Source organism: Catharus ustulatus, chromosome 13 (assembly GCF_009819885.2).
Source record: "Catharus ustulatus isolate bCatUst1 chromosome 13, bCatUst1.pri.v2, whole genome shotgun sequence".
NCBI classification, from domain to species: domain Eukaryota; kingdom Metazoa; phylum Chordata; class Aves; order Passeriformes; family Turdidae; genus Catharus; species Catharus ustulatus.
In genome coordinates this window covers 19,438,069-19,461,756 of record NC_046233.1, presented here as the reverse complement: position 1 = coordinate 19,461,756, position 23,688 = coordinate 19,438,069, and the positions used below count along the sequence as shown (strand labels likewise).

The 23,688-nt window shown below is 39.8% G+C and overlaps 1 protein-coding gene across 2 annotated transcripts in view; it reads right to left on the bottom strand.

Moving 5' to 3' along the window:
- Positions 1 to 23,688, bottom strand: part of PPARG (peroxisome proliferator activated receptor gamma) — a 50,293-nt gene that overhangs the window by 16,702 nt on the left and 9,903 nt on the right. For both annotated transcript variants that reach the window (XM_033072010.2, XM_033072009.2), the window contains exons 2-3: positions 1,860 to 2,087; positions 22 to 191 (exon numbers count right to left, since the gene is read on the bottom strand). In XM_033072010.2, coding sequence (XP_032927901.1) covers positions 22 to 191; positions 1,860 to 2,079 — 390 coding nt within the window. In that variant the 5' untranslated portion in view covers positions 2,080 to 2,087. The remainder of the gene's footprint in view (positions 1 to 21; positions 192 to 1,859; positions 2,088 to 23,688) is intronic.

The following is a 23,688-nucleotide window of genomic DNA, read 5'->3' as shown; positions in this document are numbered from 1 at the left end:
AGTGCTTTTTTGGCAGCTCACCTTGCAGCCCTCGCAGGCGTGCACGCCGTAGTGGAAACCGGAGGCTTTGTCCCCGCACACGCGGCACTCGATGGCCATCAGTGAGTTGGACGCCTCCTCGTGAGGTTTGTTGTACAGCTGGACTTTTTCTGAGAAATAGGGGGGGGAAGGGGGCTCCATCTTGATGGCACCTGTGCACAGAGAGGAGTTAAGTGATAAACTTCAGCCAAACTCATGGAGGGAGCAGTGAGGAACAACCACATCATCCCAGGGATGCTGGGATGCTCCCCAGTAAAGCCAGCAGCAGACAAAGGCTGCAAAAGGAGCTGGAGCTGCATTTCAAGCTGGAAAAGCTGGAAGGGGCATATTCTGGTGGATAAAGTGTATTCCAGATCCAGCTTTCAGCTCTGCAGTGTGGAATGTTTAAAGATCGATATTAACAATTATTGCATGGAGAGCTCAGGCTTTACTCAGTCTCTACTAAGTTAATTACTTTAGGGTGTTGAGAACTCCTACAGGGAGATGGGCTGGAGCATCTAATCTAGTTTAAAAACTATTCAAGGGTCTAATAGAGCTATATATTGAATGATAAATTATATTATATTATAATATATTATATTATATTTATATTTCAAGAAATGTAGCTCTCTTCTGGGGAGAACTGTTGAACTTTGGGTGCAGTTTAGAGATAAATATTCTGTTCTGAAAGTTTCTAATTAAGAGAGTAATTTACAATATTGAATGATCTCAAACAAGTAAATATGATGTATTTAAATCAATCATCACTGGCCATAGAAGACAGTTGTGACATTTGTAAGTTACATTATATCAGGAGTGATGTGACAGAATATTAAAGAAGGTGAATATTTTTATTTTTTCCAGATGGGTTATACTATACAAACTAGAAAGATTTATTCCTATATAAACAGGGAAGAAATTATCTAAGTAAACATAAAGAGGATTTATACCATCTGAACTCTGCTGCACTTTTTAAAACTACTTGGCATGTGCTATGAATATTTCTAATTAAACAAAAGAAAAATAAATTACTAACTGGAAAAATGTCCATTCATTTATTATAGTAGTAGTGCAGAGATACACAGCACTTGCCTCACTGTACCACCAAAATTAAATACCACAATTTCCCCAGCAAGGATTCCCTGAAAGAGTTCTTGTACAGATTACTACAAATAAAAGTGAGGTCAGATGTAAGCAGAAGTGGATTCTCAAAGGACTTCCAGGCACAGCAACCTCACATTCCTACTCTGAGCAGGAATGCAGTAAGAATTTATTTAGGAATAGGTCACTTCCTTTCTTGAAAGGAGGATTTAGTGTAATTTTGTCAGTGTAAATTGTTCAAGAGCAGCATGTTTCATGGCAAATAAATAATCCAGGAGCTGTGATGGAGTTGTAACAATGCTGTGGCTCAGGTGCAGTCAATATTTCTACTCCATCCATTTCTGAGACTGTTTGGAATTTAAAAACTGCACATATTAATAATTCAAATGATCTTTATGCTGGGCATTCCACAAGACTCAGGGTGTTTATTCTGCATTGCATGCACTGAGTTTTGAAGGAAAAGCTGCACACAAGGTACAGGAATAGAAGAAAACAGAGGGGTTCATGTGTCTAATAACATGTAATTCTGGACACTTTATGATACCTTTCCTAAACTCCAGCTGCTGCTCTGGCAGGCTGAAGGTCTGCTATGAGTATTCTCTCTTTTCTATCTGCCCTGCAAAAACATCTCTGCTGACACAGGAGATCTGAATTCTAAATCCAGTTCCTGCTAGCACGTGTTCCAGGGAATGAAGGAAAGATGGGCATGAGGGAAACACTTCCAAAAAGGCAAAGCTTACTTTGGCAATCCTGGAGCTTGATATCATATTTATAATCCAGGCCTGACTGGTCAGCTCTGGGAAGAGGAAGATCTTCATAGTGTGGGGAGGAAATGCTCGAGAAGTCAACGGTGGTGAAGGGCTTGATGTCAAAGGAATGTGTGTGATCATCCATGGCTGACAGGTCCACGGGGTTGATTCCAAAATTCAGGGGCCAAAACGGCATTTCTGTGTCAACCATTGTAACCCCTGCAAATAGCAATGAGAAAAAGACATTTTAGAAGTTGATGATCTCCAGTACATTCAGCCCCAAGCTGGGGTCCAAGTGTCCCATGTCCACAGGCTTGAGATGAAAGCTTTAACTGCATCTCTCCATAGCCTGCATATCAATAAAATTAGAAGTTTTCCACAAATGATTCTCAGTTTTGCAAATTCTAAGCATCCTTCTTCCAAAGTGCCTGAAAATCTCAAGGATTTTTATATTAAGAAAAGATCCCAAAGTAGCTGGCATTAAACAGTGGTGTTTTTCCTCCAAATTACCAGAAATATTTGAAAACTGTGCTCATTCAAGTTTGCCAGAAGTTCAATCCCAGTCCCGAAGGATCCCAAGGATCAAGGAAACATAAGTTATGACTTTTCATATTCCATATACATTTATGCAAACCTTGAAAGCAGTAAACAAAAAAGAAACTTCTGCACAAATCTTCTGCAAATTGAGTGAATTTAGATTGACATATGAAATATTTTTCCAAGTCCTCTTTTGACAGACAGCTGAAACAAAATCCTTGATTTAGACAGATTTCAACTATGAAAATGTTTGTAAGTTACAGCAAGTGCAAAGGTTATTTTATAATCAGTGTCTGTGTTTAATTTTCCACAATTTATAAAAAGAACATTCTACCCTAAAAATAGAAGAGATGTTTCAGTACTAAAATAGCTTGGTCACTTTGGCTGTTTAATTTGGACTTTAGACCCAATCAAGTGAGTGGCCTTTAACCTCTAGATAGCAGAAACTTTGATTTGATCTGCTTGGAATCAAAACTACTCTGTCACACAGCCAAAAGTGCTGTTGCAAAATGGAGATATTGGAACAGAGGCGTTCCAGAATTTGCAGCTCAGCCCGTTTTTGACAGGTAAGTGAAGCTGTGACTGCCCTCCCCATCAGCTCTGCTGAAATACCAGTGCCTAGAAACGGCTGCACTTTTCTTTGCCTTTCCTCAGCAATGTCACCAGCATTCTTCCCACTTTTAGGACTCCCAGGACAACCTTGCAATTCTTCTGCCTTGATGTTGACAACAAATGCTGCAAGGGATCTCTTTAATTCCTCAATTTGAGAGGAGAGATTCTCACTGCAGTAGGAACAAAGAGGTGCTGCTGGATCCCACTGGATCGGTTACTAAGGATGTTATCCTTAATGGAAAAAAGGGAACAACTGGATTTCTAATTGCCACAAGTGGAAAATCCCTTGGGAAAATACATGACAGCTTGTCAGAGTACCTTGGTGTTGTGTGTCATCGCCCAAATGATCAAGTTTCAAGTCCAGGGTCAAATCATGAGCTCTGCTCAGGCTCCCCAGAGAATGGTGACATTCCCGAGGCTGCCAGAGCTCCAGGAGCATTTGGACACCACTGCCAGGGATGCCCAGGGTAGGATTTTGGGGTGTCTGTGCAGGGCCAGGAGTTGGACTGGATGATCCTTGGGGGCCCCTTCCAACTGAGGAGATTCTCAGATTCTGTGACATTTTCTGTGAGCACAAAGTACACATCCCTGGCCACCAACACTGGGAAATGTCCTCCCGAAACAGATTCCCCAATGAAATAATAAACCAGAACAGACCAGACCTATTTTTAAAAATACAGAAATCAAGAGACATTTTAAATTGGTTTACATTCCTTTAGGCAAGTGACATCAAGGGTTATTACTTTCTCTGCCTCAGGGTGAAGGATGGCTCCAGGCACATTCCCAGTTACAGGCCAGGCTCATCCCAGGGATTCCCCGGTTGCTCTGTGGACAGGTCACTCACTGAGGAGAGATGAACTCAGTCATTGATCCCACTGAAAATATTAACAGTTTTCCTGCACTCCCCATCAAACTCTGAAAAATATTCTCACAACCTTGTCTTTTCAAGTTAAAAAGCTTCAGTTTGTGAATCCCTGAGAGCTGAACAGTGAGTTAGAGCTGAGTTGGATTTCCTTTCACTCAGGCCACGGCTGGGATGTTCTGGAGAAGTCCATGATGTATGACATGAGTAATTCTGTGAAACTCCTGCATCATTACAAGCCAGTTCAGTACGACCATGAACTGCCCGTGTACAGATATCTTACAGCTTAGAAAAACTCAGATAAGCAGGTGAGTCCAGAGGTCTGGCTTGGCATGCACAAGCTCCAAAATCTAAGAGCTTGTACTAATTCCTTATCAGAAATCTCGTTTCCCAGTCAGCACAGCCAAATCATTTCAGCTAAGTCTACCAAAAAATGCCAGAGTGGTTTTGTGGTAAAAGCATTTCTAGCCCAGAACCATGATGGTTTAGATTTTTATTACGTTTTAGAAGAAACAAACTAAAATTAAATAATTAACAAGTAACCTGTTGTTTTAAGCATCACTGAATATAAGGGGTTTGGTTTCATGCATGCTGTTTTTTCCCTACTAACTGTTCTTTTCTCTAAGTCTGCCCAAACCATACACATGCTCTATACGCTGAGAACAGAGAAAATACAAAAGCCAAGATCACCCCAAAGAGAAAAGCAGGGCATTCTGGCTACACCCATCAGCTACTGAGTACAGTAATTCCACAATTATAAGCCGCACCACTTTGACTAAAATTTTGGTCCATACCCGAAGTGCGGCTTATAATCAGGTGCAGCTTATATACAAAGAACAAAAAGTTGCTGTTTTAGTTTGGAGGACAGGTGTCTGCTGAGAAAGGCAGGAACTTCTCTTTGAAATGGAGAATGTAAACCCTCTCCCTCCAAATTATTATAATTTTGAAATCAAGAGGCTTTCAGGAAAAGATATGGGAATTAGGAATAGCAGTTATTTACTAGGGAAATTAAAATAGAAATACAAAGAAAATACAAAGGAACAAACTCCAAACCCTGACAGAGTACAACCTGACACCCTGTCAGGCAGGGTGTTGGTAGCAGTTTCATTAAATGATGGTTGCAGTCATCCTGCAGTGACAGATGTGATTCAGTTGGAGCAGTGCTCCTGAGGTCCAGTGGTGATGTGGAGAAATCCGGTTTTCCTCTGGAGTCCAGTGGAGAAAGGGGCTCCCTTAGTGTCCCAAAACCTCTGTTTTTATCTTGGTAAGAAATGTTGGGCTCTTCCCCCTGGCTGGAGCATCTTCCAATGGGATGCAGTAATTTTATCAGTCCCATAGTGGGACTCAATGGCCATGAGCAGAAAATGACTTGCTGGAGGAAGGATGGGTTGTGAAAAGATAAAGAACAATGCCCTGCCTGGTTTCAATGGATGGCCCATTAGCAGAATATCTCCCGTGGAGATAAGGATCACTGCCCCCACCCTCAACAGATGGTGCTAGAACAGATACCTTTTATCACACTCTGTATTGTAATGTGCGGCTTATAATCAGGTGCGGTTTATGTATGGACAAAGAATGGAAAGTTGCTGACACCAGGAAGTGCTGCTTATACTCAGTGCGGCTTATAATCGTGAAATTACTGTAATTCTGCTTTATCCCACTCCTGTTTCTGCTGTAAGGTAATAAAATCTGGAGCCAGCAACCATTTACAAATCTTTAGTCAAAAGCCTATAAACTCCACCCCTTCCAGAGGTTAACATCCCATGACTCTCAAAATCCCGGAGTAATATTGTTCACAAGCACTTCTGAATGATGAGAATTTCCAGGTTTGCTCAGGTTTTGGGTCTAAAACACAAAGCATCTTGTTACAGTTTTAAACTTCCAATCTTCATGTATGATTAAAGCAAATTATGGGTATCTTGTTCAAGTTAACAAAATTTTCTGTTGTAATAGAAACAATGAATTTCAATTTTCAGATGAATTTATATTAGAGATACTAAAATGAAGGAAACATTTTCCATGCTAGTTTTATTCTCACATTGTTGAAAACCAAAATATGAAGACTGTTCCTATCTTCAATGGTTGTTTCACAAATACTTCTATTTTGCCTGTAGCTTCAATTAATTTTTGCTGTATACTTTGTTTTTTATTCTCCCCAGGAAAAAGGAATGACAATATTTCCCTCTGGGGGAAAAAAAATCAACTAATGGCTTTAAAGAACCAAAAACAACAGCCAAGATTTTAAAATGCAATGGACAAGTCAAATAAATAGACTAGAGGATGCTTTTGTGCTTGTGTGACATCCAGGTAACAGATCTGTAAGTATTTATCTGATTGAGAAGATTTTCATGTGCCAAAATCCTTCTCAGCCAGCAAGAGGCTATGCAGAGCAGCAGCAGAGATGTTACTCAGGAAGTCAGATGGAGGAGCTTGGACATTTAATCCTCCAAACGAGCAGGAGTAAAAGAGATCATGCTGCTGAGATAATATTTAATTCTGGCATATGGAGCTTTCCAAGTGCCTTCACTGTATTTCACCTCCTGTGGAACTGCTCAAGGTTATGTGCAAGAAACCAGAGGCACTGAACTCACCTGGCACAGCCACCCTTGGTTATTCTGCTGCTGATAGGCAGAAATCTCACCTCATCAATCACCTCATGCCCTAATTGGTCTGCTCTCCAATTCCTCAGACAGTTATTCCTTGCATTTCTCCTACTAGGAAAACATCAAATCTCACAGAGGAGATTGCCATGGTATGAAAAACATCCTGGATCACGAGCTGCTCTTTACCATAAACACTACCTGTGCTCAGGTAACCTGAAGGGCCTGTTGTGCTACATTCTAGACACGCTCTTTCCAGACAAAACTACCAAAATATGACCCTACAGGTATTTAATGAAGCAACCAGAACATCCCAACTGACAGGGGCTACAGAAAATAGGAAGACAAAAATAAATAGGTAAAGCCTCTCAGGTCTGAAACATTATTAAAATCAAGGAAGGTATAATGACATGACATAAGCAGGTATAAATATGGACAAACTGATAATGTGAGCTAAATAATGCTGTGGGTTTTTTCTTAATGAAGACAAATTTCAGGGAATAGATTGGATTTCCTCTCATGTATAAATGCATCAGAGTTTGTCAAGTAAACTCATATGCAGGTTCTGAAGAATTTAATTAACGGCCAATTAATTTAATTAAGGTAGCTCAGACCCTCTGTGAAATAATGCCCTACATAAATTGGTTAATATCACACAGTCATTCTCAGCTTTTAGGAGACATTTAGAGATGGTGAAGGGGCAGCTTGATACCCCACAGATTCAATTTATTTTTCTGTTTGGAAGAACAACAACGTATTTTATGTGTGCCTTGCAAAAACGTCTCCCCCTCGGTGATGGCACCACATCCACTGAGTTAAAGACCTACACTGATGCTTTTTTGAGAAGGCTGCAGAAGGGCTATGAAAAGGGAGCAGACAGTCTTGTGATACCCCAAGCATTCCCCTCCCAATAACTCAGCTCTCTCATTGCCTCTGACACACAAATTCTGTGTGGCAATGCTCGAGCAGCTCAAGGCAACATTTTATCAGTGCTGCTCTCAGGTCCCAGATGTGAAGGATTATTGAACTTCAGGTTATTGAGAGAAAATAATATCTTACTGCATTTGCTTTTTTCCTGGCAAAAAACCCCCTCAGACTTTTGTCTCAGTTCTCTTTCTTTCCAGTGAAAGAACATCACCTTCCCTCCCTACCCTCCATTTTCTGTGCTATCCATAAAACATCACTCCTCCTCAGCAGGTGTGGGATTACTCCACAGATGTTTAATATTCCTGGCTATGCCAGCGTACAGTGGCGCTCTAAGCTTTAAATCTTTAGGAGATACCTTCCTCAATAATTAAAAATTATATATTTTTCTCTAAGAGAAACTACTACTATAATGGACTTTATCTAATAGACATCATTTATATCAAACAGAGATAATTTTGTTTTAGATTAACCAAGCTCTGTGAATTATTTTCGTGTCTCAGACAATGACTCAAAGCTGTTGCCCATTGTTGTTTCACACATTCCTGGCCTGCCGATTCCCGATTTTCCCCCGTTTCCTGGCACAGGACCCGAACCTCTCTGTGTCCTGTTGCTGCAGAGTCAGCAGAGGGAGCACAACGTAACTAAAAAAAAAAACCTCTTTCCAAGAACTCTGCTGGCACAGCCAGTGATGCTCCTAAACAAACAAACAAGCAAAAAAAAAAAAAAAAAAAAAAGGACAGAAAAGAGACTCAGTGGCTGATGCCCCCAATTCTGTGTTTGACAAAATCAGTACTCTGCCAACTGCAGCAGGAAAAGTCACAAAAAGTCACAGAAAAAAACCCCAAGCAACCTATAAAGCCTTGCTTTAAAAATATATTACAGAATTTTTGTTGTTTAAAAGGAGAGATACAAAGTTTTTTGGTTTTTTTTTTCTTCTGATCCATGTACATACTCAAAACATTGTTAGAATTCAGGGCGGAAAATGTTTCAATGATGTGATGAGGAACAAAAACGCTGAACAGCAATATTGGTAGGATTAAAATACTTATCCAAAGCAGTCATTTCTCCAAAGAATTACACATTAGGAACCACCATGGATGTGGGAAAAGGGTCCAGGCTACTGAGAGAATAAGTATTAAATTTTTGATTGTAAATTCAAAGGGTTTTTGAAGCCACAGTGTTGCCCCCCTGTACCCAGCCCAGAGCCAGGCACACTCCTGGGGGTACCACAGCCTCACCAGACCTTGGAATTTCATTTTCAAGCATGAATTTATCAAAAACACTTACAGGAATGAAAAGTGACCTCACTACAGGACAGAAGAAGCAAATTTTTATAGGTTTGTTTCAATTAAAGAACTGTAAACCAAAGCTCCCCGTGCCTTAATATAGATGTGAAAACAAAGAAAATACCCAGTGTCTCTAGAAAATGCTGAGTGTCAAAAGGCTCCATAATAAAAAGTAACTTAGAGAAAAAATGAGCTCACAAATGACTGACAATGACATTTTTTAACATGGATGACTTTAAAAGCAGAGCAAGACAAGAGATGAACTTTGCTCCTCTGTCCTCAGGTCCAGCTCTGAAGCCTCTAAAAATGGCCCCAAAAAAGGAACACGTGCACCTGAAAATCCCAGAAAGATGCCACATAGAGAGCAGCCTTTGGATAGAACGGAATAAACACTCAGTGTTTATAATAAATAACACAAGAGGAGGGTTCTGGACCACACCTCGAGGGTTAATCACTGAGTAGGAGGGGCAGGAGCTGAGGAAAGGCTCCTCTCCCACCCACTGTCCCAACCTGCAGAACCAGCACAGGGCCCAAATTCTGAGAGCAAGAGGAAAAGCAGCGAGCTGGGGCTGAGTGGCATGTCAAAGGTGTGTCAAAATCCTGGAACACCTTCAGACCCTGCTGGGGGATGCTCATTTCTGTCCTGTCTCCCAGTCTGAACAGCACTGGGATCAGAAGTCCCAGTGGTGCAAGGGCTGCAGAGCTCAGTGACAGCCACAGCCTTCAAAAAGCCAAATAAAAGGTAAAAGGGGAGGCAACCCATTCATCCTCCCAGCAAGGCTGCCTGGTAAAACACCAGGAGAAATTGGATAAATCCAAACACTTGGAAAAGCCAAAAGAAAGCAACTCGTAAATCAGTAGGAAATGTATTTTATTCCTATAGCTGAATTATAACTACAAGCTGTGCTCACTAAAAGCACAGTCCATAAAATTTACCACAATGTTTAAGAGGCAGTTGTTAATAGAAACAAGGAAGAAAAGCCCATTCAGGGAATAATAGAGGTGCTTAGTGTTAAATATATTTTCTATTCCATGGAATTCACACAGAATGGCCTGGGTTTCTTGGAATAGCAGAATTTTATACCCTTGCAGCAACATAAACCCTTGTAAATATAAGTGCAAATGAGAAACAAGTCAAAAAATGCCACAGGCTGCTCAGCTATCTCCCAAATTCTCTCATCCTAATTTTATTTGTCAATGTAGGGTTTGTTACATTCTGACACTGGATAAAGATCTATGAAACTTCAGATTATTTCAAAGTGTGAAAGAAAGGCTGTGCTCAAGTAGCTTAAATAGAAATTGAAAATATTGGACAAGGGAAATTTCTCTGTAAGAAATACTGATTTATACATCTGAAAAACTCATGGGCAGGTAGGTCAGATTTAAAAGGAACATTACTTCAAAATCATGGAGAACTTAACTACAGATTTCTGGAAGTGACAGAGTTGGGCTCCTGGTGGTAAAATCTGACTACAGGAGAAATAAAAGTGCTCTCCTGCAGTCCCAGCACTGGCAGAACAGCGAGATGAGGAGATCATTTCTGTTAAATCAGATTCAAAGTTTATGGGAAAGGATCATCAAACTGTTCTTAGAAATCCCTGAGCAGAGAAACGGAACTTTCCTCATTCCAGCCATGCTTTGTGAGGCACCATGTGTTGAAACTAAAAGTAATCCTGATGAGAAGCTTCTCTTCCAATGCTTTTTGTTCGAAAACGTCTTAAAAATCTCTCCCACTCTTCAAAATAGAAATTATTGTTATTTTGTTTCTTTGAACAAAAAAAAAAGCCCACAAAAAACCAAAACCAAGACCAAACCAAACCAAAATGAAACAAAAAAAACCCCAAAAAACCCCCAAAAATAGACCACCTCCAGAAGCATAAAGCATAAAAATCTGAAAGATAAGGTATAATCTGGTTGATGATATAAAATCAGGATAAACCTCTGCAGGATTCTGTGGGGCAAAGAGCATAAATTGGCATTTACAGGGTGCCTTGGTAGAACTGAGATGTGGCTCCTGCTGCTTCTGAGGGATTTGAGGAGAGCAGAAAACAACCAGCATGTCCCTGACTTGTGCTGGCAGTATTGTAAAAGTAGCTCATTATATAAAATGTAGGCGTTGCTCTCTATGAATCATTGTGATTTAAAATAGGATCCTGATAGACAGGCAATGAATCACTTTGGATTTTGTAATCAACAAGGGCTGACTTCTTGGGAGAGCACTTTGCCCCCTTTGGCTGTAGCTGAGGGGAAGGTCTGCTCCAGCCCTGGAGGTGCCTCCCGAGGCTGAAGGAAGTCATTGATTGTAAAATATCCCCCAAAATGCTGTGTGGGACACCAGATAGCAGAGCTCTGTCAGCTGGAACAGCACCACACAATTCAATTGATAAGAGTGTGAACATAGCTTGGCTCCAAGGCTCGACATATTTTCATAATTGGCATTTATTTGTACTGGGCAGGCTTTGTATTGCTGGGTCTAGCAAACGTTTTATCAACTACAGGAAATTAATGTAATTCCAAAATGCTGTATTTGCCATTAAAAGTATTTTAAGAGCAAATGACCCATTCAGAAGTTTCGTCTGCATGACTTGTGACTGGTGACAAACTTGCTCTGAAGTGAACCAAAGTTTTCGAGCTTGGACAGAAATTCAGTGTTCGGGGCAAAATTAACCAAAACATTCATTTTAAATCTTGCATTTGTGCTAATGGTGTCGAAACACCTGCCTAAAGTTAAGTACATTAAAAACTCCTTTTTTTTGGCTAAGAAAGCTAAGATATATTATTGAATTCCATTTCATACACACAGATAAATCAATGTGTGTTGTAATGCACATCCATAAGAAATCAAAGTCTCATAAAACACCCCATTTCCTGTGTAAAACCACTCTCTCAGTGGCAAGGCTGTGTCCAGAGTTCATAAAATAAACTCCCAGTGGCACTGTCAGCCAGGAGCCTTCAGTGGGGAACAGCTCTGTCGAAAGTCTTCAAATGCAGCACAAAACCATTTATTGAGTTTATCCTGCACTCACACATGACAAAGCCATGTAGTGAGTTTTTCATGTGCTCACACATGCTGTGTTATATGAAAGTTTGCCAGTTCCTCTGTGGCTCCCTAAGCCTGTGTGAGATTCTCCAGGATTCCAGGTAGTGTGGCAAAGCACAACTGTGTGAGCACCACAGTTATTTACAGGACAATCTCCTGCTCCACTGCTTATCTGGTTTCATTAGCTCATTATCAGCATGTCTCTTAATGCAGTTTAATATATTAATAATAGACTCCATTCTTTGGAAATAGTGCTTAGCCAATAATTAACAGCTGAGGTATCAATTTAGTACAGAATTTTAAACAGTTGTACTGCATTATGGAATTCAGAACATGAAGTTTGTATTTGCTTTTGAGATAGTAAATTTTATGTGCATGATATCCAGGTAATCTTCTTTTTTTTTTTTTTTTTTAACATTGTAGGTGCAATAAATATGATACTAGACGTGAAGAATTTTTGTAATATTAATCCTGAAATTACCACATCAATGAAATAACCACATTTTCTCAATGCATGTTGTAGTAGGGAATTTAGGGATGCAGAATACTGTTGGGAAGCAGCCTGGGATTTTTTTCTCTCCTCAGACTCAGTCATGCCAGTGCTTTTAAATGTTCACAAGACAGTAAACTTCAGAATTGTTTCCAAGAGATGAGCTAATAAGGCACACAACTGGACTGGGGTGAAATACACTCATTAATATCCTAAATGCAGTTCCCTGCCATGGCAGAATACTGAATACTCCCACAGGAAGAGGAGGAGGAGGGAAAAAATGCCATATGAATTTAAACTCATTCCTTGAATTAAATCCCACTTTTAAAGTTTTTCCTGGCAGTCAAACACACTGCAAATAATCCATAAAAATGCTTCTCTCCTATCGGGATGAGTCGTTTCCATCACAATTCTCATCTTCCCAGCACTAAAAGTGCAAAATATATTTGAATACAGCAAGACTGGATGGAGGGCCCACATGATTTGGCTGAGTGCTGAGTTTTGGCAAAATATTTGAATCTGTTGGACAATCACCAAGTTGTAAAAGTGAAAAAGCACCATGTTGCAAAACTCATTCATGAACGTAAACATGCTGAGCACTATTTCTGCATTAAATACAGAGAGCTCCCTGGAACAGTAAATGCACTTTGCTATATAGAATTATATAGAATTTCTGATACGTGCCAGTATAAAATAATTCTCTGTGTGCCTCTACACTCTGATGTCAAGATAACTCAAACACACCAAAGCCTGAGAAAGCAGATAAATAGCACCAAAGAAGGCTGAACATTCACCACTCTCCTCTTTCAGCTGCCCCCCAAATTCATCATCTCACACACAAACCACAAATCCCACCCTGCTATTTTGCCCATAGACTCCGGGATATTTGATAATTTGATTGGTTTATTTTGAATTTGTTGGGGATCATCAGATTTGTAGGGAATGCAGTTATTTACACACAGATACTGGAGGGTATTTTCACTGGGGGCTGAAAATCTTCTAGCAGACCGTCCTAAGCTTGGAGGGAAACCAGAGGTGACATCCCAACATTGCTCTGGCAAGATAAACATCAGGAAAATAAAATGGACTCCCAAAATTTATTATATCCAACAGCAGGCTTTCTACTCTACACTGAGTACGCAAGTAAGAAATGTAATAACAAAGGCACATGAACTTTTGTACACCTATCATCTGTTGCACAAATGGATCTCTTTCATCTTTTAAATTAGCAAAAAAACCCCTGTACAAACTGCAAAGCATCCAACCTGCTCAGCCACTTTCCAGCACCAGAGCAATCCCTTGTCACCTGACTCCTGTACTTTTGACCCTCCAAAAAATTCCCAGCTGAAACATGTTGACATGTTTTCACATGTGATTCAATAATGATTGCTCTCAATAGTGCTGGATACTTATCACAGCTTTAGATCAATGTTCTTTGCCTCTCATATGCTCCATCTTTCGAAGTATTAATTTCTCCCAGGAGCTTTCAAGCTATCCTGAAGTCAAGGTGACTCCAGGCTGGGAGTGTGGGCTCAGGGCACAGGGAGGGTGAGCTGTTGTAACTGCAATTGCAACATTCTCAGGAGTATTTAATGAACACAAGGAAATTAATGGGGAGTTCTGCTCGAAATTTAAGTTACCTTGAACAGTTTCACTTGTGAGTCTTGTGTTGCACTACAAGGTTCAAGAGAATCTTCCCCACTCTTCTTTTTTTGGGGGTCGGTATAAAATACAGTATTAAGTAACATTGTGCTCAGTGTTTTATTCCAGAATAAAAACATGGGGTGGGAACTTTCTGCAGGAAATTAAGCTTTGAGAATTTTTATTATAAATATTAATTTTAAAGCCTGTGTTTGACTAAATAATGGCAAACTGGGAGAAAGAATACTAAAGCATCCCCTATAAAATGGGAATTAAGTTAGCACCAACATACCTCCTTTTGTGCTACTGTATTTCTAACTTTCAGCATAAAAGAGAGGAATTTCATAAGGATTTTTCTGTTTTACATACTTCAAAAAGCTTTGTGCAAACTGGTACCTAAAACTATAGTAACTACTGAGCAGAGAAAAAAGCCCCCAACAGCCTCAGGTCCAGCACCCAGGATATGAGGTACTGTGAAATAAAGAAAGCTGAACATAACTACCTTATCTTGAGTCCTAAACTAAATAAAATGGGCTAATATTGTAAATTTATGGGCTCCAAGTAGTCATGGATGTCACTTTTTACATTGGGCAAATCAAATAATTTTCAGTGATGTCATTTTCCTTCCTGCCATCTGAAAGTGATAAATCCAACTCCCTCAGAAAGAAAATACCACAGTCCATGACTCAGAGAGGGGATTATCAGCTCAACTTCAGGTGAGAATTACAGCAGGGAACTGCAATCCTCCTGCTACCCAACCCTCACAGTTTTCTCAGAAATCCCCCCCCAACACAGCACAGAATTGATGGAAATATTGAATTATCTTCCAGATGTACTTTTCATGGGAAAAAAACCCCAAGATACAATTCTTTTCAGAACACAGAAATAACTTACTGAAAACACAATGGGGAAGTGCTGTCTGAACCTGAACTACAAGATGAATATTCCCCCTGCAGCCCTTTTATAACAATAAAAAAGACAAAATATTTGTGGGGAAAGAACACGATTTCATCTTTTATTTAATTTCAAAATCATTAATGCACTTCAAAAAGAACTTAAATATAACCTGCATAATGATACATTAATGTGAAATTCTACAAAGTCCTGACTTTGTTACAATTTCAAAAACCTACTGGATTTTCTAATAAGGTATCTGACATGGTTTTTGGTTTTTATAATGTATCTGAAAACTAAAAGGAAGAAATGTCTTTGATCCTATTTTCTGTTGGGTTATTCTTTCTCTGTGTTTATAATAACCTAAGAATTGACATGATTTGTTCCTACTTCTGTCAACTTGTCTATTTTGAAGTCAAATTTTTCCAATACCCCATGAAAATTGCCTTGCTTTGCCCATGAAGGAACAAACTTTTTCACCCGCCAAGGTGTGAAGAATGATTCCACACTTGTGAGCTGCCTGTCACTCCTGTAAGTGTCCCTCATCCCCAAAGCAGGAACTGTTTGTGTTTATATTCATTTAAATATGATCTTAAATATGTGTTTAAATACCTGTGTCTGCCAATAAAAGAATTGCATGACTTTTGCTACTGTTCTTTGCCTCTGCAATAATCCAAACATTAAAAAAACTGTCTGTGATGTTATTCTTCTTAATATTGGTGAGCTTCAGCCCACAGTGTGAGCACGTGGCAAGTGACACTCCCAGGGCCATTGTCACTGTCCCAGTCATTCTGTTCAAGGAAGATGGGAACTGGCCTTGCTATTTTTGACAAGAAATGTTCAAGAGTTAAAATGACATCATTTGAGGACACAAACGGAAAGCGGAGGATCCACGGCTCAGAACAGTTCAGGAGAAAGCTATTTATGTCTAATTTCACAATTCTGCTATTTTTAACAACTAATCCTAACTAGTCATTTTTGGAGATTTGTTTGCAGCTGGAAAGAATCTACCAGTGCTTGACTGACTCACTAAAGCCCCTGCACTCTGTATTTTGCACAGAAATGTTGTGGAGAGAGTGGAGTGTCAGAAAATTTCAGTGTGCCCCAACCACCTTTACTCCCACGGATTTGGAATCCTCTGAAACTCTGAGAGGACAACTGTCCATAGAGATCCCAGTCCATGGAAACACATCTGCTTTCATTAAAAACCTGAACTGCCATCCTGCCTTTGACAGCATTTGCTGGTTTCACTTGAGGAGAAAAGTGTATAATCAAGTTCTAACAGTGTTTCAAAAAGATTAATAATTATAGGGTTATGCAACATTAACAATAGTGGTACCAGCAAAGTAGCTGTGTTAAATTTTAACAGCATTAAAAAGAGGGGAAGAAAGAGATTGAGAAAATTTCAGTTCCCTTCTTTGTCATGTGTTCTTGTCATCGTCTTGGTTTTTGCTATATTTAAATTGCTGTAGGAATTTCTTCTGCAAGGAACCTAATAAGGCAGCTAACAGCAAATCCTGCAGTTTCATGTTGTGATCAATACAAGGATACACCACAATTCAAAAATGTAGAGTTAAATGCTATGATTGGTAACATTGATAGCTAATTTCTTGCCTTTTTTTCTACTGAAAAATATATTAATTAACTTCCTGAGAAGGGCCGTTTTGAACAATTATGTGCTACTAATTTTCTTTAATCGAAATACATGTGCCAATCTCACACACAGACCACAAATCACACACTGCAGTTTTGCCCACAGACTCTGGGATATTTGATAACTGGACTGGTTTCTTTTGAAACCAGCAATTTATCTTCAGTTGGGCTAGAATATCAACAGTTACCTTTGCAATAAATTATTACTGTCATACCCCCATTTTTCTTTTAAGAAGATTCCTTTTCTAGGCAAGTTTGGTGTGAGGAACCAAAATTCATTACTGTGACTTTTTGTAACCTCTCCAGCAGGCATGTGAACAGCTAAACATGTGGCTCTGATGCAGACTGAGGGTAAGCTCCTGGCACTTTTTACTGTCCTCAGGTTTTTTTAGTTGCCAAACAAATCTCAATAGGTACAGATCTCTCTATGCTGATGGCTGATCTGTTTAAAGATCCAGCTGTGTTTAAAAAGAATTGTATCGAAATATTACTGAGAATATCAGTAAAAAGCAAATTGTGAAGGGACATGTGGATTCCATCCAGTGAGGTGGAGTGTAACAGAGCACTGAGTATCAGGGTAGGAACTCCTAGTGCAAAACTCCCCCTGGAACCTTTGGGATCACCTCCAATCCACGAGATCAGAAGGGGTCTCCAGCAGCTGAGTGCTTCCCACACATTTCCCTTTCTGTCCTTTGCTAACAAAGGTGACAACATCTGCTTTAAACCTTATCTCTACACTCTGTACAAACTGTGGAATTACTCTGCAGCAGCTTTGGTGGCTCTTCACCAGCAATGATGTGCTTGGTGTAGAGGGACCTGAGCAGGATGGAAACCAGCACAACACTAATCTGATTCCATTCCATCCACCCAAACTGGCAGAGATTGTGAGTTTAGAGCCTGGTGCTGATCTCTCACCTTCACTTTCTGCTATCAATACAGCATCACAATTAGGCTAAACCCCAGAATATTTGTAAAGCAGACTGGTTTTCACTGGGCTCCAAGCAGTCAGTGTGAACCTTAGGGCACACCTTCCCCACACAAGGGATGGGCTGCTGGAACCTCTGTGGTGTGGTGTGCAGAACCAATACAATCAGAAATTGGCCCAATTCTGATTCCTGCACTGTTTCTGATGTAATCTGGCACTGGAATTGGCTCAGTTCAGAGCTACGGATTATTTTTTTACAGCTTTATATATGGCCACTGAGTCAGATAAGATAATTTGGAGACAAATATTGGCTCCTTTGAACTTGGCTGTAAAATTTCGACCAGTTCACTTCATTTACCTTTTGCAGGACAGCAATGGCAGCATCTGTTCTGAACAGGAATGCTGGGCCTCCTGGTTAATATCTGATCACAACAATCCAAAATCTGCACCTACACAGATACTCAGAGCATGCAGGCACTGCACTGAACTTCTCCTTCCTCAGACAATTGCAGGGAATTGCTGCTCTGTACTCTGAGATTGGGGAAAAACCGAAAACTATTGATCCTGACATCACAATAATACACGGAGTGAACAGTAAAGAGCTTCCTGCCGACATTTCCATCTCAATGAAAGCAGAGACAGTTGCCAATTCCATTGTGTTTGTCAGCTCCCCTGGATTATCAATGGGCCATGTGCTGTGAATCACAGTGCTCAGCTGGATCTTGGATCTTGCCAGTTGTATCTTGCTTTTCCTATTTGTTCTGGGATGTTAAAACCACTATTGTAAGCAGTTCAAAGATACATACTGGAAAATTGTTAATGCCCTAGTCATACAATGTCATTTGGAAGCTCCCTGGGAATTTAGATTTGCACAGCTTATTAGGATATGACCTTTCCCTTGATTTTTTTTATTTTAAGATCAAGTTAAGATGAAATTTCCCCAGTGGGAGTTGCTGTGTTTCCTTCACAGATAAGGAACAGAGCAATGGCAGCTCTGTATAGACAAATTCATGCATTTCTGCAGCATGGACAGCCCTGTGGGCTTGACAGACATCCAGTGCATTCCTACAGGCTGAGAGGGAATTAACCAAGAAAATCCCAGAATTTTAACAAAGGTATTTCCCTGAGTCTTTCTTTCTATTCCTATTCCTTTGTGAAAGATCTACCTCTACAGCACTGCTTTTTCATCTTCACAATATAGATTTTGTCCCAGAAATTCACACACTTCCCTGGGATTTATTTCCTCAACCTTATCTAAGAGCAGGAGGTTGTAAAATTAATTATCAAAATTAGTGCTATGGGCTGATTACCAGCTACCAAGTGGTTAAATACTTACTATACATTATGTATAATAAACATTTTTGGTACATTAAGAGAGGGGTACTCCAACACTTCTTAGTCTTTTTGCCTCTATGGCAATGAAACCAACAAAGAGAATTAGTTAAATAACTAGAAGTTGAATGATGTTGCTCATATTTTAAAATTTTCAAATGCTTGAGATGGTAAAAAACCAACCGCTGTTAATAAGTTCTTATTTAGGAGAGAATAATTTTCCCACTAAAAGAAAAATCCGTTGGTCAATAAAGAGACAACCAAAAAGAATGACACATTTTGCTTTTTGGGCATTTGGGGAGGAAGTTTTATGCATTGAACTTTTGCTAGGCAATGTTCTTGATCACCTATATGGAAGCCAAAAGAAGAAAAGGAAGTGATGATGAAATAAATTGAATTACTTTTTGTATAACTGGCTGCCTTAATGGTTTGGGGTGGGCACTGTACATAAAACATTCCTACAGGGATGCCCCAGTAAAAAGGGAGGGTTTGGAGGTCATGGCAATGACAAAGCCAACAAAACCCTAACAAAGATTGAAAGGAACCTGAAATGGGCCCCGCTGCCTTTACAAGCTTCCGTGTCTGCAGTAGCCCAGGAGCAATGCCCAGCCCTGGAACACTGGGAACGAGCCCTTGGCATTTCCCTGTCCCAGCTGGCAGAGGGGGATCTCCCCACCAGCTCAGTTTGCATTTCCAGCTCAGCCCTTCCTCCTTCCATGGCTGATAAGAGACACCACAGCAGGCAGCAGCCAGACTTCCCATGCTGTCAGGCTGTCAGGCTCTAGGCAGGGCTTAATCTGCAATTGATCCCAGCCTAATCTGTCTCTTCTGGGCAAGTCCAAAGTCATTATCTGCATCAGCAGCCCAAGACCTCTCTGACACTGATGTGTCCAACAGGAGGGCAAACAAATCCCCACCGATAGCATTGGCTGCCTATCGCAGGGGAGCCCTCTGATGTCACACAGGCTCAGCCTGCCTGCCAATAAACCCACCAGGAAAATGAAAATACAGCAGGAAGAACGGCCAGCTGAACTCTCTGTGCCTACAGGAAGGAATTGAATGGATAACATCATTTCTAATCCAGCAGTGTTTGAAGAGTGATTCAACAGACATTGAGTATCTTTTTTACTGTGGTGACACAGGGCCAGTGCAGATGCATAGTGTGAGCACTAAAAGTTTATTTACAGAGGGCAGGACTGAACATTTCATGTGAACACATTCAGGCCATGATAAAGAGCTTTGTCTCCCATTAGTAATTTAAAGGATTGTGATTTGCTACTCCCAACACACCTATAATTGAATTCCTCAGTCATAAAATCACTGGTGCCAAACAAGTCCTGATATCTTTTATCAAGCCTCTTTTTTCTTGTCATTTGTTAACATATTTCTTATGGAACTTTTCTTCTTTTTATAGATACATTTGCTTTAGTTATAAATTAACCCTGGAATTTACTCTCCCAGAGGCCACAAACTGCTTTTTTATTCTCTTGGGAAAGTTTCAGGCTCTATGAATTGATGATTTGAAACAATTTTTCAATAACAGCTCGTGGTTCAGATACAGAGGAAGGAAATTTGAAAGACTGACAAAGTAGTTGAGACTAAAGTGGAAATGTTTAGATGCCTTTCTGTGGCTTCTGGTCTGGAAGCCATGATTGATTTACCAAAAGGGAAATGTTTCCCTGTGGGATTTCTGGTGCTTCCAGTTCCCTGTAGTAAAATACTCTGATCCAGCCTCATTCTGAAATGAGGAACTTCTTAGAAGATCCGTATTTCAGTGGCTCCAGAAGCTGGCCAGCACATCCCAAAGGTATGCAGATTTTGGAACACATTCTAAAATACAATATTTATTTAACAGATTGATTCATATAATGCCCATTAAAAAATAATTTTTCAATTGATAACGCCATTGTAACGAAAAAAGCTCATAATATTCACCGTTTCCTATCGTGGTTTTGTTGGGGTCTTTCTCTTCATCCCAAGGGCTTTGGAAACTCTTGGTTTTTTGACTAAAAATGTAGAGGAGTTTGAGCACAAAGCAATAATTTGAGCTCAACTTGTGAAAACAAATATAAATAAATCCAAATGAAGAATTCCAAAAAGACATATCTGTAAGATGCAAAGGGATTTGGTTCTACTGCTCAAAGAACTATTTGGATAAGGGCAGAACGACACTTTTTAACAGCCATAATAATTCCCACATTATTTCCTTTCATTCTCCTTCTGTGTTACTCTTAGTCTTATTATAAACCATTGAAATTGGAAAATTTTGATTTTGGTTTGATATTAACATACTGGGTATCCATTTTGATGATTTAATTCCCATTTCAGCTCAAGTAAATACAAAAATTTTGATTTTATATTAACACACCAGATATCCATTTTGATGCTTTAATTCCCATTTTAGCCAAGGTTTTCCAAGGCAAAGAAAATTTGAAAAATATACCTTAAAAGTTGAGAAAACAGGAAAAGATCTTCCAGAACCCTGCATTTCTGGATTACTCTTCCACTTTGGAATGGCTGTGGTTGTGCTGCTGCCCCAGCACACGCAATGAGGTGATGACTTCACAGCACCCAGAATGGTTTGGGTTGGAAGTGACCTCAAAAATCGCCCAGTCCCACCCCAGCCATGGGCAGGGACACCTCCTACTATCCCAGGTGGATCCAATTCCTGTCCAACCCGGCCTCGAACACCTCCAGGGATGGAGCAGCCACTGTCACCACTCTCTTAATTATGAATTTCCCTCTAATATCCAACTTCAATCCACCCTCTTTCAGTTGAACCAGTTTGAGGTGGGTTAAAAATGACAAGTTTTGTTTTTAGAAAATTCCTTTAAAAGTTACTCTTTGATTAAGAATAACAAAAGGGCTTGAGGAGTGCTGGGGTGTTTTTCCTATATAAATAAATGCTTTCCCCATCTCTGGTTTCCCATATTCAAGACAATGCCCTTACAAAGATAAACAGAACTTCCTCCTCTCTGTACTGTTTCTGAGGTTGCCAGTCAATGATTTGATGTTAAAATATTAACCTTTTCATCTGAAATTGTGCTTTGAGTCTCTGAATTGCCCAATTTTTATTATGAAGTCAATGTCTCATTCTTTTGAAACACCTTATAGATTATTCTCTATTTCTTCTTGAATGCTTCACTGCTTTATTTGCCTATAAAATGTTCTTGAAGCTTCTTTTTTAAGTCTCAACAAAACACGATAATTTCAGCTTCTTTAATTGAATCAATGATCACAGAGCTGAAAGGATTCAACACTTAAAATATTTACCAACTTCTATGGCAGAAATGAAATTTGAAATAGTGCCAACACTGTCAAATATTTTAGCTCCCAAATTTTCAGGTGTTAAAACACACCTTCATCTTTTAGATTTTACACTTCTGTGTAAAATGCTTTCCATTTAATTACCACACAATTAAAATTCCATTTTTTTTGGTCTAATTTGGGGTAAATCAGTCCGTGTGGCCCTGCTGTCCTTTGCAATGCCACTCAAAGCAGATGGTGAGCAGAGCTCAGGCTGCCCTGAAGGACCATGAATTAAACCCAGGTCTAACTCCCTTCTCTCACACCTTGTGCACACTTTTCAGAACTTTGTTTGTCCTCTGCGTTTTTACTGGAGCCAGAAGGAATTTCCAGAGCAAACAGTTTGTGATATATCCTTACAGGTGAGTTATAATGTTGTCTCTAGATCTGGGAACAGACAGCAGGACAATAAAAAACTCAAATTATTTTTCAGAGCATTGACTCTATCATATACAAGTATTGTACTAACATCTGCTCAGGACAGATGTATAAATAAAGAATTTTGCCATCAAAAGCTCCTGGAACTTCTTGCTTCACCAACAAGTGAGAAAAATTTTGGAGTAATTGAAAAGATTTTGGGCTTTATTTCTTTTATTTATTTACATGGCAGCCAAACGAACAGACAACACAGACTAAAATGACCTCCAGAGATTCTTTTCATGAAATTCCAGTGAAGCAGTGACCTCTGTTACCAAATATACAATTTCTGTCTCACATGCCACAAGCTTTTTTAGAAAGATCTCCACATTACAAATCACTGATCTTTTTGAGCTAAAAATCCATGAGTAGAATATCAAGCACAGATCATCTTGCTCTGAGGGCAGGAAGAAACTTCCAAAGAAATGATAACAAATCTGAAAGGCATTTCAGCTGATTTCAGTTCAGCTCTTCCCAAAAACTTAAGGGCACCAGAGCTCCCACTCTGGCCATGCTTGTCCCACTCCCATTGCCAAAGTGGGTGGCAATTTGTAAATGGCCTCTTGCAAAAGGTCCAAGGCCCCTGCTGGTTCCTAGATTATTTCAGGGAAGTGATTGAATGGCTCTTAATTAGTTGAGCTAAAACTGGAGCAGGGATAGTTCTAAGAATTTATCCATTGAACCTTCCATTTCCTGCAACTGTGCCCGAATTCCAGCACACTCTGATTTACTGGTAGAGTTCAAGTCTTCGTGTTCAATGGGAAGGGGGAATATCATTGCTTTGGGCTTTTGTTTTGGTTTTCCTCAAATCCACTCAGTTGTATAATTGTGAACCAGCTTTTCTTCCTACCTGTGGTGCCAGTTTCTGCTGGGAATACCTGTAGTGGGTTCTCACAGTTCTGGAGGTGTTCAGCACCAGTGAGAACGTGAACAAAGATCTCTTAAATCTCACCAAAGATGCTTTTCTCTTGTACACCCTTTTACTGAGCACTAATAAAGGCATTGACCCCTTTTTCCCAAATTTGAAGTTCAGTACCATATTCCCCAATCCATTTCAGTGAAATATCTGTGCAGAAACCCCTGTAGAGATGGGAAACTCTAAAATACAAGTTCCATTCTCGATAAGGATCAAATTCCTGTAGTTGCCATCCAGCATTTACGCATTCATCTTCATGTCTCATAAAAACACAGGAAATATTTTGCTGCTTCAAGACTTCACTACCTAAGAATGGCAATACTGCAGCAAACTGGAAAGCAGTTATAAGTATTCGTATTTATAATTATTCATATTTATAATT